At 42.6% G+C, this 15,264-nt stretch overlaps 1 protein-coding gene across 2 annotated transcripts in view; it reads left to right on the forward strand.

The window, feature by feature from the left end:
- Positions 1-2,152: 2,152 nt before the first annotated feature.
- The window catches only part of STK26 (serine/threonine kinase 26), a 51,423-nt gene continuing 38,311 nt past the window's right edge, over positions 2,153-15,264 (forward strand). For both annotated transcript variants that reach the window (XM_034649011.1, XM_019803449.2), the window contains exon 1: positions 2,153-2,279. In XM_034649011.1, coding sequence (XP_034504902.1) covers positions 2,238-2,279 — 42 coding nt within the window. In that variant the 5' untranslated portion in view covers positions 2,153-2,237. The remainder of the gene's footprint in view (positions 2,280-15,264) is intronic.

Here is a 15,264-nt window from a genome sequence, read left to right on the forward strand (position 1 = left end):
CCCAGAATTCTAGGGAACGTCTAAGGACATTAAAGTTTAGGTGGTACTGCAGGTTTCTGGCCAGGCACACATTAAGTATGAGCTGGGCTGGTGGGAAATAAAGACTGGATTGGGGCCTATCATCAGGTTAGCGGTTGTGAGGGCCTGGACGTGGGGAACTAGGAATAAGGTGAATGCAACTATATCCTTTATCATCTGAATGGATAATGAAATGTGATGGATACACATGCAATGGAATATTATTCAACCATGAAAAAGAAAGAACTCCTCCCATTTGTGACAATATGGATGGACTTTGAGGACACTGTGCTGAGGGAAAGAAGTCAGAGAGAGGGACTAAATACTGTATGATCTAAAAATTACCGAACTTACAGAAACAGAGAGTAGATTGGTGGTTGGCAGGGGCAGATGAGAGGGGACATAGGTGAAGGTGATCAAAGGGTATAAACTTCCAGTTAGAAGATGAGTAAGTTCTGGGGATGTAATGTACAGCATGGTGGCTATAGTTCACAATACTGTATTGTATCCTTGACAGTTGCTAAGAGAGTAGATCTTTAAAGTTAGAAGGACTTGGGTTTGGATTCCCAGCTCTACCACTTCTTAATTGTGTGATATTTGGGTCAAATTATTTAACCCCACGGAGTCTTTTTCATCACCTGTAAAATGGGGGGTGAGGTGGGGGGAAGCAATATGACCTCAGCGGGCCCTTGCAAAGATTCAAACAGGTAACACATATCTAGCACTTGGCAGCCCCTGGCACGAAGAAAATGACACCCATTAATAATTATATCAATAACTACAAAATGCTATCTCTTGAGAAAGATTCAAAAGCAACAAAAGAAACTTTTAATGTTTGTCTACCAGAGCCCCAAAACCGTGTTGAGTACAGACCTGTAACAACTTGCAATGTAATGAACTTCATCCTCATCTTAAACTGGCACTTGGATATGACATTTTTAAATGTAATTAACCCCTGTTGGTCCCCAAAGGTGCCTTCATGATGAGATTTTCTGTAATTGTTACTATTATTATTGTTACTGTTGTCATCATTAGGATATTCTCAAAAGGACTTGTTTCCCTGCTGGAGTGGAACTTAACAGGGAGCGGAGGCAGGGAATTGCTGAAACCACTACTGCGTATATGCCAGTTCAATAAGGCTTACTGCTAATGATCCAGTCTCGTTTTCCATGCCTCTATCATCCTCATTAATTTTTCTGCTGATGTACTGTTTTCCAATTTCCCTCTCTCTCTCTTCCACGTGCAAACTTGGAAAGGGAAGCCCCAGTCTGGCCGCTCTCCACCAACTGACACCACAAGAGACAGGGGTAGCTTCAGGTTCAATCACCTGAAGCATGTCTGGGGGCGGGGAATCCGGAAAGCAGGCAAGCCGCTACGGATCCGCCCAGAGGCGCGGCCCCACCCAGGGGGGAGCCGACCGCGGGAATGAGTCGGGGTCCACTAACTCGGCGGCTCCCCGTGCCCCCACCCTCGACTAGATCGGGGAACCAAGAGGGACTTCCAACACTTCCCAAGTTTCAACTGAAGTGGTCTCTGAAACTGCCCCAGCTTCGAACGCCTGCCTGCAACGTGGCCGCGTCTGGGACTCCCTCCTACCCCCAGGGTCACCCAAACTCCTCCGTTCCCTCCCCAGGCCGAGCCGTGTACCGGGTCCCCCAGCCCCCGGCTTCTCCTCTCCGCGTGCGGGGGGAGTCCGCCCCTTCGCCGGCTTGGGCGAGCCCAGCCACAGCCCTGCACCGCGAGGAGCCTCAGACCTCCTGACACCGCCCGGCGGCAGGGCGGGGGCAGGGCCAACGGCGGAACCGCCCCCAACCGCCTCCCTGGCCCGGCGGGCGGGCGGGTTGCTGGGGCGCCTCCACCTCCTCTTCCTAAAGCGGCGAGGCGCAGACAAGCGGCATCACTCGAGCCCAGGTCCCGGCCACCGCCACACGCTGTGCCCCGCGTTCGGGAGGAGGAGCTGCGGCGGAGGCGGCGGAGGCGGCGGCAACAGCGGCGGGCGGGCGCCAGAAAGGTAGACTGAGTCCCAGGCAGCGGCACTGCCAACCGCCCACCCCCAGCCTGGGGCGACGCGCCACCAGTCCCGTCACCCCACTTCTGTGTGTCCTTCCAGGCCCTGGTCGAAAAGCCTGGGAGGGCCGCCGAGCTACCCCCGGAGGAGGAGCCAGTCCGAGCCCAAGGCGCCACCGCCGCAGGAGCAGTGCGGAGCAGCAGTCGCCTTCATGGCCCACTCACCGGTGGCTGTCCAAGTTCCCGGGATGCAGGTGAGGAAGCCCAGGCCGTCTCCGCCGACCACGTGACTGCCCCGGAGTCCGGAGCGCGGTCCCCCGCGACCAGTGGCGGCCCCGGGACTCCCCTGAAGGCAGGGCCGGGCGCAGGGGCCAGGTGACCCGGGAGTCGGGCTCGAAGCGTCTCCCGGCGTTTAGGCTAGCTGGTGCACTGCGCGGGGAGGGCGGGGAGAGACCCGGCGCGCGGCGAGGTGCGGGGGGAGGGGGCGGGGGAACGTAAAAATAGGCCAGATCCAGACACCTGCGCCTGCTGAGCGTGGTCCGCGTGGGGATTGGAGGTGGGAGGTCTTAACTTGGGAGAGATGGAGGTGTCCCGGAATTTGTGGGGTAAAGCTCAAGTCGTGCCCCCCCGCACACACACAAGTTGGGGCGGAGCAAGACAAGGGGGTGTCGGTGGCGGCGGCATTGAATTGGGCTCTTCCTGTGTGCGTAGAGCGAAGAGCGAGGTGGCTTCTTTTCCCCTTTTGGTGTTGCTTCTTAAGGGCGAAGTTCTGTCTCGCTCCCCCCACCTGGCGCAGCCCATAGTGTGGCGTGAGAAATGCAGGGTGCTGTGTCAGAGTGGCGGAGGTGATGACTCCCCAGCCCCCTCCCCCTGCCTTTCCCACAAGACGACTGTTGCATGTGGTTAAAGGAAGCTTTTTGTCCTGGACAAGGGACTACTGCTTGGGACCCATCTTTTTACTCCAGATTTACCCAGACCCCTCCCCCCGTTATATTTTCATTTTATTCAAGAAGAAATAAGCGATGTGTCCCTACACTTTTTAAGCGGTTACGTTTTTAAATCGGTACGTTTCAAGCTATCTACTAAATGTTATACAGGTCTACGAACTTTTAAGCATTCACTTTTTGTTTTCCTTTGCTAGTCTAAACAACGCATTTATGAACAGATCAGAGACTAGAAACACTAAAGCCTCAGTCCCTCATTATCTTCTAAAAATGTGAAAGCAGACTTTTTCAAGTTCAGAAAAAACGTTTAGAGTAGTAAATAGCTTGTTTCTAGTAAAAAAGCGCTGTGGATTGGGGCCTCAATTTACAACTGATGCATGGAATTCATCCTTTTTTTTTTTAAGCAGTTGGTCATATTTTATGCATGGTCACAAAAAAGTAATTTTAAAAGTACTTTCCCACAAAAGGACCATTTGTGTGGGACATATATCAATCCTAGGACTCCCGTGTGTACTAAGCACCAGGCCTTTTAGCTGAATATAGCGCAGTCTGTGTTGAGTCCCAGGAAGTCGGTGTGTATTTAATTTAAAAAAAGAGAGGAAGAAAAAGGGAAATGAGAAATATCAGGACTTTTTAAAAGGTTAATCCATTCAGGCTTTACAGAATGCCTCAAACTTTTTTCTCAGGCCACCCCCACCCCTCCCTCACCCACTACCTCATCTTCCCCCATTCATTCAGCCTGCCTTTGATTGTGGCAAGAGGTTAGTAGTTTGCAATACTAACTCCAATTTTGCTCCGTCTGATGTGGGAGAAGTGTGAAAAACTTCTCACCATGCTCTCCTTTTCATTATGTGGAGAGTAGAATGGTACAGATGGAAAGTTTGTCTCTGAGGGTCTCCATGCTTCTGTCTCCATTGTGTGCGCGTGCGTCAGCAGAGAGAGTGCCTCGCGTTCATCAAGTTTGTGATTCTGGGGAACTCTGTGTGCTGAGGAGAAAATGGTTTCTGGTCCTTATGTGATTCGTCTTTATTTGATTTATATGGTTTCTGGCCTTTATTTGATTTGTCTTTATTTGATTTATATGGTTTAGGACCTGCTTGCTGTTCAGTATTTCTTGTTGCTCCCTGCTTTAATTATCGGAGTTCCCTATTTCTTGAATTTTTAAAATCTTAATTAAGGTGGTTTAGAATGTGAATCCCATCTTTTAATTTACAAGTTCTGCCTTTCACTGTATGCCTTCCCAAAGTTGTGGTTACTTTGTCCCACATAATTTGGGGAGGGCAATCAGCTCCATATTAGCAAAGAAGTGAGGGATATTTATTTGTCACTTTCTCCATCTTAATGAAATGGTAAATTCTTAACTGCTTATTTCCACTTTATTTGTAGATGTGGTTCTTAAGCACTTGATGCAACACAAAAGTTTTCCACTGTTAAAATTGTCCAGTACCCTAAAAATAAATTTGATGGCATGCAGTGTGACTTTTGAGCCTAGACTACTTTTACTATTCTTTTGTTCAAAAATATTGCAGATGAGATGCAGAAATATATCATGAGCTTGTAAAATTCTCCTAGACTTTTGTTCAAGAGTTAGGAGCACCTTTTAAACCCTTAGAGTAGTAAGAAAACTTGAGTTAACCATGTGTTCTTGAAATTAATGTATAGTATTTCCACAAATCAGGGTGAAGTGGTCGACTGGCCTATAATTTTTTAACAGTTTATTTTAGAGAATTATGAAGATTGATGGAAAAAAATGATTTTTCCAGAAATAAAAACAAAATTACTTTATCCACAGTGTTTTTCTCCCCCTGAGGAGAGACGTGAAGTAGAAGCCGAGCTACCTGTTCTATCACTTAAGACTTCCAGTTCCTGACTTTCAAACAAAGAAATTTCTGTTGCCACTAGTTTAAAATAGAAAAGAAACTTGGAGTGACGAAAGAAAACCCAGGATTTGGTCCAGTTCAAACTCTTCCTTATGAATTAGTTATTCAAACTCATATTGTTGATGTTTCTTAATATTGTGGGAATGAACATTTTTGCCCTATTACACCAGATGTTGAGGGTATGAATTTGTTTTGTACTTAATTTGTGCTTACTTTGTTAGTGTGTACCTAAAGGAATTTTCCATACCAGGAGCTAAACTCTTGAAAAATGTTTAAAGCACAACTTTAAAAGAAATAATAAACCTATAAACCTGTTTCATTCTACTCAAATATTTACTCTTTAATGATTTAAAACATATTTTTTCTTTGAAGTTTTCAGTTATAAGTTATACTTAAGTTTAAGATATTTTCCCTTAGAACCTGCATTAGTATTATTAAGACAAGTACTCTAAATTGGTTGTTAAATCTTTCATAAAATGTAGGTGGGAGAATAAAGTTAAATGTTGAATTGGAGTACTAAGTTTGTATTATGTTATGCTTTTTGTTAGGTCTCTTGTGAACGTTTTTTTAAGTTTCTATTAAAGAATTTAAAAAGTAGCCATTATGTATCCTTAAATATGATGAAGGTGGTACAGTTTTGGGTTTTGTTTTTTTGTTTTGGGGAGTTTTTTGTTTTAAGTCATCTCCACACCCAGCGTGGAGCCCAGTGCGAAGCTTGAACTCACGACCCTGAGATCAAGACCTGAGCTGAGATCAAGAGTCAGATGCTTAGCTGACTGAGCCACCCAGGCACCCCTAGGTGATACAGTTTTTAAGTGCTTGTTATTTGATATGTGAAATGGAAATGAAGTTTAAGAATTAATGAACACTTTATTAAAGACTTTTATCTAATGAACACTTTATTAAAGACTTTCATCTAAAGAGATGGAAAACATTGCCTTGCATTGGTGAACCTCATTATTGGATTCTGGGAAGCATACAGAATTCTACTACATGATCTCTAGCCCTTGAAGGTCTTAAAATGTTGGGGAGTTAAATCGAGTACATGAAATGTAAAATAATGCAAAACTCTGTAAGGCTTATTCTAGAATAGAACTTTCTGATTGGAGGAGTTGAAGACTTACAGAAGGTAAACTAACCCCTAAGGATTATTGAGGTCCATACTGGGGAGGGCATTTCCAGGCAGGGATGTACCTACCCTGATCAAAGGCACGGGGAAAGGCACACCCCCCACAAGTGTGCATGCACACAACAATCTTGGAGAGTGAGATAAAATCATTTGGATTATGATGAATTCCTCTGTAGTAATAGTAGTTAAGATTGGAAAACATGATTGGGTCTAGATCTTGGTGGTTCTTGAATGCTAAGGAAGGACTTTGGCCTTTGGACTAGCCATGAAACATTTCTGAGTAAAGGAGGCTCAATGTACAGTTATATATAGGAAGAGAAATCTCAAGATTGGATGAACCAACGACCCGGAGGATTGAGAGTCTTGAGGCAGCTGGATCTACTGAGGCTATTTCAATGGGTTAATCATATCTGTACAGAGGCAGTGGACCTTGCATTGACTAATTGCTTTCCATATGCCCAGTACTGTGAAGAAAAAAAATATTGCTAGACTTAATAATTAGCTAATTACGGAAGGAAGAATCAAAGGTTTTGTGGTGTTGAATATGGGAAACTGGGAGTTATGGTACATATGAAAGAAATTGGAAAATCGAGGGAAGAGCCAGATCTGGTTGGAAGTTAATGCCTTCTGTTCTAGAATTGTGAAGTTTGAGGTTAACAGTGAGATGATGAGGTGAAAATGTGGAACAGTAGTCTATTACCTTGATTGTGGTGATGATTTCACAGGTGTATATGTATGTCCAAACTCATCAAATTGTATGCATTAAACATGTATAATTTTTTTGTAGAACAATATGCCTCAATAAGGCTGTTTTAAAAAGTGTCCAGGGGCGCCTGAGTGGCTCAGTTGGTTAAGCAGCCAACTCTTTTTTTTTTTTAAGGTTTTATTTATTTGACAGAGAGAGAGAGGCAATGAGAGAGGGAACACAAGCAGAGGGAGTGGGAGAGGCTTGCTGTTGAGCCTGGAGCCTGATGCAGGGCTCTATCCCAGAACGCTGGGATCACAACCTGAGCCGAAGGCAGACACCTAATGACTGAGCCACCCAGGCGCCCCTAAGCAGCCCACTCTTGATTTCAGCTCAGGTCATGATCTCGGGGTCCTGCGATTGAACCCCACCTGCAGCTCCATGCTCAGCAGGGAGTCTGCTTGAGATGTTCTCTCTCCCTCTTCCTCTGCTCCCCCCTCAAAATAAATAAATAAATCTTTTTTAAAAATGTCCAAAAAATATTTGAAGATATAGATCTGGAGGTTTAGCCATTCATCAGGCATTTTTTGAGCATTTACTTGAAACTGAAGAGGAGCCACCAAGAAGGGAGAAGTTGCTAATGTGGAGGTGTGGGCCCTCAGGAGACAGGAAGCGTAAGTGGAGGACTAGCTTGTAAGAAAAGGAGGGGTGACTTCTAGATGCATGGGAGAATGAGAAAATGTGTCAGCACCAAGAAGGGGTTAACTGGGGACAGTCCTTTACTAACTCTGATCATGAAAAAAAAATTGGTGATCATGAAAAAAATTGGAGAGGGAATTCAGTTTGGTGCCACAATCTAGTATGTGGAGTTCTTACCTCCCTCACATCTTCCGAGGGTGTAATTTGAGCTTTGCAATTTGAGGTGGAAAGAGGTTTGAAAGCATTGCCATGCATTGATAAAGCCGAACCATTGTCCTTAGTGGTGAGTGGTTGGTACAGGATGTTGAATATGCTAATGATAATGGCCAAAGACCAGGGGGAGCAGAATCATCAGAAACAACTGTTAGCTGGGAGAGTTGGAGGTAATTGAAAGGTATGGGGTTAGAGGGCTGGGGGCTATAGGGAGAGTAAACAAGAATGGGGCATGGTAGGACGTGTGCCTTGAACACTAATGAGGGTCTGGAAATGGCACTTGAGGACAAAGGTCCATCATGTACCTGCCTTGCTTGAGTCATAGAAAATAAGAGAACATAATTTAGCTGGTACTTAGGAACCAATGAACATCATGATACTGTGGTTTTTTATTCTGCCTTTCATTTATTCAGTGACCTTAAGCAAATCATCTCCAAAATGGGGAATAATAAAAGCTGCATTTCCTTTGCTTCAATGAGATGTTATTAGGATGAATTAACCATCATCTGTGGAGTATATTTTGAGCCCCTTTATAAAAGGTGTTATGATGTGTATGGGCAGTTCATCCCGCAAAACAATGCTAGGCTAATCACGTGAAAACACTCTCATTATCTCATCTCTCTCCTACTTGATAAACCACGTTTTTCTTTTGAAACCCTGTCTTCCTCTCCTCTTCCCCACACTACCAGTACCATACCCAAAGTCCTCTGCTCAGCTTTCCAGACTTTTCTGTTATCTGGCTCCAGTCTACAGATGCAAACTTTGCATTATCACTATTTCCCAGCAAGAAATTCCTTTTGTTCTACCATGCCAGTTACAATTTGGCAATCACTGGCTGACCAGATCCTACCTGATTTTCAAGGTCTAAAAACATACTTTATCTGCGAACTTTCCCTCAGTGGTCCAGGCTACAGAAATCTCTGTTATTTCCAAGTGCATATTTTATCTCTTGTCAGGAATAGACAGTCCAGTCCTTGATTCATACACTGCCTTAGATTTTCTCTAATATACTTGTCTTCCAAATGAGGTTGTAAATTTCTTGAAGGTGGGAACCATGTATTTTACTTTTCTTATATCACTAGGCATGAATTATATATAAAAGTGTTGGCTAATGAATCCCATATAGACTAGACTTTTCTAACTTTTTTTTCCATTCTGTTTCTTTAAATATATTGTGTAATGCTTGAATTCTTACAGATCATGGAGGTTGATTTACGTGCATAACGTAGACTTTTTATACTTACTAAAATGATTTTAATACATTATATGTAACATGTCTAATAATCTACACTTGTAACTAATCAGCTGTCCACATAAGGAAGCTCTCATTCTCTCTACTTTCCAGGGCCTTTGAGAGAAAAAGGAGACTCATTGCTTTCCTTGTAACTAGGGCTGATTGCAGACAAATTTGTGTCTTTGTGAGAAATAACCTCTTGTCCCTTCCCTCTGTTCCCATCCCCACCCCCCCCAAAAGCCAAACAAATAAATAAAAGAAACTGTTTTACTTCTCTGTCCCAGCTGTCACATTAGAAAGAATCTGATACATTTCATTCATATTAAGGTGTTTTTGATTAATGGCTCAGTGACTGACCTCTCCCACGGATGTTCACATATTACAGGGAATAATGTCTAAAAAACAAAAAAAGGAAATCCGGTAGTGGAACTTTAGATGGCTTGATGATTGTTTTTGACTGAAATGTGTCTTCTGAATGAGTGGTGGTTTTACTCATTTTATTTGTTGCTAGGAAATGGAGTTAGGAGAATAAAATTAACAGCAGCAAACTCCTTTTCATTTCTTTTTTTTTTTTTTAAAGATTTTATTTATTTATTTGACAGAGGTAGAGACAGCCAGAGAGAGAGGGAACACAAGCAGAGGGAGTGGGAGAGGAAGAAGCAGGCTCATAGCAGAGGAGCCTGATGTGGGGCTCGATCCCACAATGCTGGGATCACGCCCTGAGCCGAAGGCAGACGCTTAACCGCTGTGCCACCCAGGCGCCCCTCCTTTTCATTTCTTGTCATTAAGACCCAAACAGTTTTCACCACAGGTACATGTAAAGCAATGTCTCTGGAAAAATGCCATGAGGCAACTCTTTTTTAAGAGTACAAAAATCAATAAAATAGGTGCAAACAAAATTTGGACTGCCATCTTATGTTTCTCATTTTGTCATCTGCCATTTTAGACTATGGTGTTATATGGTCAGGAGGGATCACATCTTTGAATTAATTCTTGTGAAATCAAATTAATTCTTGTGAAATCAAGTCAATTTTTAAAAAAATATTGACTAATTTGGGGCACCTGGGTGGCTCAGTCAGTTAAGTGTCTGCCTTCAGCTCAGATCATGATCTCAGGGTCTTGGGATAGAGCCCTGTGTCTGGCTCCCTATTCAGTGGGGTGTCTACTTCTCCCTTTCCCTCTGCTTCCCGCCCCCCCCCGCTTGTGCTCTCTCTGTCTCTCTCTCTCAAATAAATAAATAAAATCTTAAAAAAGATTTAAAATGTAGATAGATAGATAGATAGATAGATAGACTAATTCCTCTCAACAGTCCTGTGAACTGGAAAGAGCTATCCAATTGGAAAATGCCTTTACATTTGGATTTAAAAAAAAACACATTGCTAGCCAAATCTACCCATCATCCTCTTTGATTTCACTCCCCCAAATCCCATCTAATTCAGGCGGTTTACTTGACATGCCCATTCAGAGAAGCCAGGAAACCTAGTGCAGCCAGATCCCATCCTTCTCCTCTATTCCTGCCTGTCTGTCCCAACCACCTGTCACCAGCATTTACCTAATTGGAGATGGAGCTACACACCCCCTCAGCCTGTTCTGGACTTGTTCCAGCATTTCCCTGACTGCACCCTGCTGGCTTTCTTTTCCTTCATTTATCATACCATCATGGATTAGAATGATCCGTGTCCTAAAATATCAGATTAGTCATTGGTATGGCATAGCTTCGGCTCTTCTAGCAGAATCAGAACAGAATTTTGGTTCATACTTCCTGAGAACTAGTGTAAGCAAAATTGTAGACAGCTTTAGGTGAAAGAGTTGAAAATATCCTTTTTTTTTTAAAGATTTTATTTATTCATTTGAGAAAGAGAGANAGAGAGGGCAGGGGGGGGGGGGGGGGGAGAGGCAGAGGGAGAAGGAGAAGCAGATGCCCTGCTGAGCTGGGAGCCCAATGCAGGGCTCCATCCCGGGACCTGGAGATCATGACCTGAGCCAAAGGCAGGTGCTCAACCATCTGAGCCACCCAGGCACCCCAAAAGATTCTTTTTTTTAAGTAGCTACTTTCCTCCTCTCCGGTCAAGTCACTACGAAGATGTGCTGCTAAGAAAATGTAAGACATGTTTTTGTCTTTTTCTAAAGAAAAATGTTTACAGAAAAACTTTCCAATCTTTCTTTATGATCCTAGTAACAGACTGTGTGTTCTTTGCGGTATTTTTTGTCCTCTCCTCCTTTCACCTGTTTAAAAAATAAGTAGGGAAAAGAAATCTGTAAAACCCTATCAATTTAAAATGTAAAGGACAGAGAAAAGTAGTGTTCAAATCAACCACCATTGGAGTTTTCAGTTTGTTCATTACAGAGCAATAGAGTGTCTAGCTGAAGAGTAACAGTTGCTTTGAATTATAGAAACAGCTTACCAGTATCAACTTAATGAAGTTTTACTGGATTTGAAATCCATACCACACTAGATATGTTAGGGAATTTCTAAGCATACTAGTGAATTACTCTACCAGGTTTCAGTAGTGCCTGGTAACACAATCCTAGGAGTGGATTTTTGGCAGGTGGAGGAAATACTTCAAGGACATCTAGATGCATCCAGATTTTTCTTTGAAAATGCATTTTTGAGTTGCTCTGTTAGTGCCTTTTTTATCCCCCTCCCCCCACCTTTCCATTAAACCTTTGGCTTTGCAACATATCACTTTACAGTATGTTATATTAAGCTAGGACTTAACTGCTTGATGCAGTATAGTATAAATAACACAGCAGTGTGTGACAGGGAAGAGGTGAACAATACAGATCATCAGGTGGGGCATAAGTTGTTTTTATAAATGCAAGAAAATTTGGGGGAGCCAAGCCAATAGAACCCATAAAGTCATTCTTTCTTCCCAAAGCCTCTGCCTCCTCGGTATCACTGCCCACTAGACCTGGGAAAGTTTCTAGACTCCCTGGTCTCAATTTCCTGCTGCCTGCCTTCACTCTGAGCAGAAACACAAAGGAAACCAATCAGCGAAGCATGAACATATGCTACTAAGTATGGTGACAGAAAATAGAACTTTGACCTCTTGTGGTTAAGGAGGCTACAGTCAGTGTGTCTGGCAGCCTCAGGGAAAGAAGCATTTTTCAAATGTATGCTTTTAAAGTGCTACCGACCCCATGGGAAGAACAGTTAGCAAGCTCATTAATTAGGGTCCTGTTTGCCTCTGTAGTTTTAGTTCAAATCCTTTGTTCCAACTTAACGCTGAGCTTTCCTGTGTACTAGTCAGTAAATGGTAACATAGTAGATAGACCTAACAGGATGCTAGTCAGTAAATGGTAACATAGTAAGTAGACCTAACAGGATGCGTTGGAGAAGGGGAAGGCTGGATAGAATAAGCAGATGTTGAAGTAGCCCAGGCTTTCGGTTTAGGGCAGTTATGGTCCAACTTGAACATGCATCAGAACCACCTGGAGGGTTTGCTAGCGTGCCAGGCCCCATCGCCAGAATTTCTGATTCTGTAGGTCTGCACTGGGGCCTGTGTATTTGCATTTCTGATGCATTCCTAGTTGCTCTGTTGATCTGGGGACCACTCTGAGCACCACTCAAGGAAGACTAACAGACCTTGGTGAGTAATTTGGTGTAGAAAGGAGAGAAACATGATGGGAGAAGCCGAATGCAACTTTGTGTTGAAAGTGCTACAACTTCCAAAATCTCACCATCACCCATCACTTCTGTTTCCCTTAATCCAGGTAGGTTTGACAACTCAGTAAATGCTCTTATCTTCAAATGCAAATACATTCATCAAGAACATGAAACCTGTTTATGCCTATAGTTGTGAAAATGCAACTTGGCCGAAGTGAAATAAAATGCCAGTATCCTAAATGCCAGCAAATGGCAATATTTCCCCCCAAAGATTGATATTCTTAAAAATTTTGATGCATCGGGGCACCTGGGTATCTCAGTCTTTAAGCGTCTGCCTTCGGCTCAGGGCGTGATCCCAGGGTCCTGGGATCAAGCCCCACATCGGGCTCCCTGCTCTGCTGGGAGCCTGCTTCTTCTTCTCCCACTCCCCCTGCTTGTGTTTTCTCTCTCGCTGGCTGTCTCTCTCTCTGTCAAATAGTAAATAAATAAAATCTTTAAAAAAATTTTTGATGCATAATATCAACTTTTATTGTTCAGAATCCCTTTTTTTTCACCCCGCTATTACCCCCTCCCCCAAAAAAACCCTGCTGGACTTAATAACCCTGGGCCACTGTTATGTCAAAAAATGCCCATTTGTGGTCATGGCAGTCCAAAGCCAACTTGTGTTTACATATGTAAATTCCTGGAGGGGAGAGGAAGGTAATTCTGAATCCTTAAGGAAATATCAATTCCTAAATGGCCTTTCTGGGTCCACCTATTGCTCTCTAGATTGTTCTCTGTACCTGTCAGATTAATATATTCCCATTTGCCAATAGGTACCATGTAGAAAAGCTCAGAGCTTAGTTCAAACAAAGGATTAGGAATGAAAATAAGAGAAGCAAATAGGGCCTACTTAATGAGTTTGCCAACACCAAACAATGTGAGCAAACTTGATTGTTCACCTCGTTCACTGGCCTTGGATCTAAATCACTTTTCAATTTTTAAAATGAACACAAAACCAACAGAAACAAAATTATCCTTCAGAATCAAAGATTTGCCCCCAATGAGCATGTTCAAAAGCATGTACAGAAGTGTACCTCGGAACACATTTAAAGAAATCATTATGAGGATAAATTCCTTGGGTCCCTAGGTAACTTGCTCCCCCTTGAGGGAATTCAGTTTGTTTGGGTGTAAAAATTCTGATATTTTTACCTTATACTTCACCTCTTATGTGGTAGCTGTCTCTTTTCCAGAATACTCAGTTACTCTTGTGACCCATTTTCTTCATTATTCTGTTCGGTAGATTTACTTTTTGTTGAAGAAAATTGATAGGGGGTAAATATGTATTCACGTGTGTGGTGCACAAAGTATATTTTGTGTTCGAAAACACTTTTATTCTATTCAAGAAGATAAGGCTCAACGTTTGCCATGGAATTTTTAATCAGTGGTATCAATTTTAGACGTAACTGTTTTTAGAAAGTAGAAAAGTGGGGCACCTAGGTGGCTCAGTCGGCGAAGCATCTGCCTTCGGCTCAGGTCACAATCTCAGGGTCCTGGGATCCAGCCCTATGTCAGACTCCCTGCCCAGCGGGGGATCTGCTTGTCCCACTCCCTCTCCCTCGGCCCCTCCCCTGCTCATGCTCTCTCATATAAATAAATAAAATCTTTTAAAAAAAATAATAAATTTTAAAAAGTAAAAAGAAAAGTGCACTGTCGAAATAAAAATGGGTAAATGACAGGATGGTCACTAAGTTCAAGAAGCAGGAAATTATTATTTGGCAATATCATTTAAGAAGGTCTGTGTATGGGGCACCAGGCTGGCTCAGCTGGTAGAGTGTGCAACTCTTGATCTGAGGGTTGTGAGTTCGAGCCCCACGTTGGGTGTAGAGATTACTTAAATATTTTTTTTTTTGAAAGAAGAAAAAGAAAAAAGAAGGTCTGTGTATAAGGGGAGTTCAGTAAAATATATGTAAAAATTACGTGCTCAGTAAACATGATATCCATGGATTTGCTAAATATTTTTTTAGACAGAAAATATACAGGATTCTTTACCATCTTTAAAAATATTTAAGGTAAATAAGTATGTATATATGTACCTGTGTCTAAATACATAACAGGGTTATCAGGATTTTTATCATGGCCAGTTCTTCTTTCTGCCTTCTTCAACTATTATTATTCCTGAAGAAATTGGGCTCACAGCAGTCTATTCCATACAGACTACAGATCATGGGAAATGACTTTTCATGAAATCCAATGCCAGTGTTAAGCTGTTTTAGTGAATTAGAATTGAATTGAACATTATAAAGGATTCTATTTATCAAGATTCTCAATTCTCTGCTTAATTTCTCCCATAGAGTAGTTTGACAAAGCATCATTGCCTCAAAGGCATTGCTTGGGAGAAATATAAATTGGTTCACCTGTGAGTAAAATCAGAGGCATGTGGGTAGTTACACAAATGACTTCTGGTTAACAGAAACTTGTGAGCATGGTGTGTAAGCTCTTATTTTGAAACTCAAATTGCTATAGGTCCTTTACACTAGAGATTCGGAGGTGATAGGGAATGGAGGAGTCGGCATCGGATTGTTTCAGTGACAGACAAAATCTCATACCCAGAGAACTGCTTTTCTTTCTTTTTTTTTTTTAACTATTTATCTCTTCATGAAAAATGTGACTGTCCCTGAAAGATCTTTTTTTCCTCTGTCACAAGCTTTCCAAAGGGCACATAAAATGAAAACGTGGGATTTGACTAGTTAAATAATGAATCAATTTCGAGGCTTTAGCATAGGTGACATCTCCATGGTCGTCTTGTTGGACTGTGATTTCTGGTAATAGCAAGTGAAAAAAACTATCACTGCTGTTGCTATGGCTC

This window comes from Ailuropoda melanoleuca, chromosome X, assembly GCF_002007445.2.
Source record: "Ailuropoda melanoleuca isolate Jingjing chromosome X, ASM200744v2, whole genome shotgun sequence".
Lineage (NCBI taxonomy): Eukaryota > Metazoa > Chordata > Mammalia > Carnivora > Ursidae > Ailuropoda > Ailuropoda melanoleuca.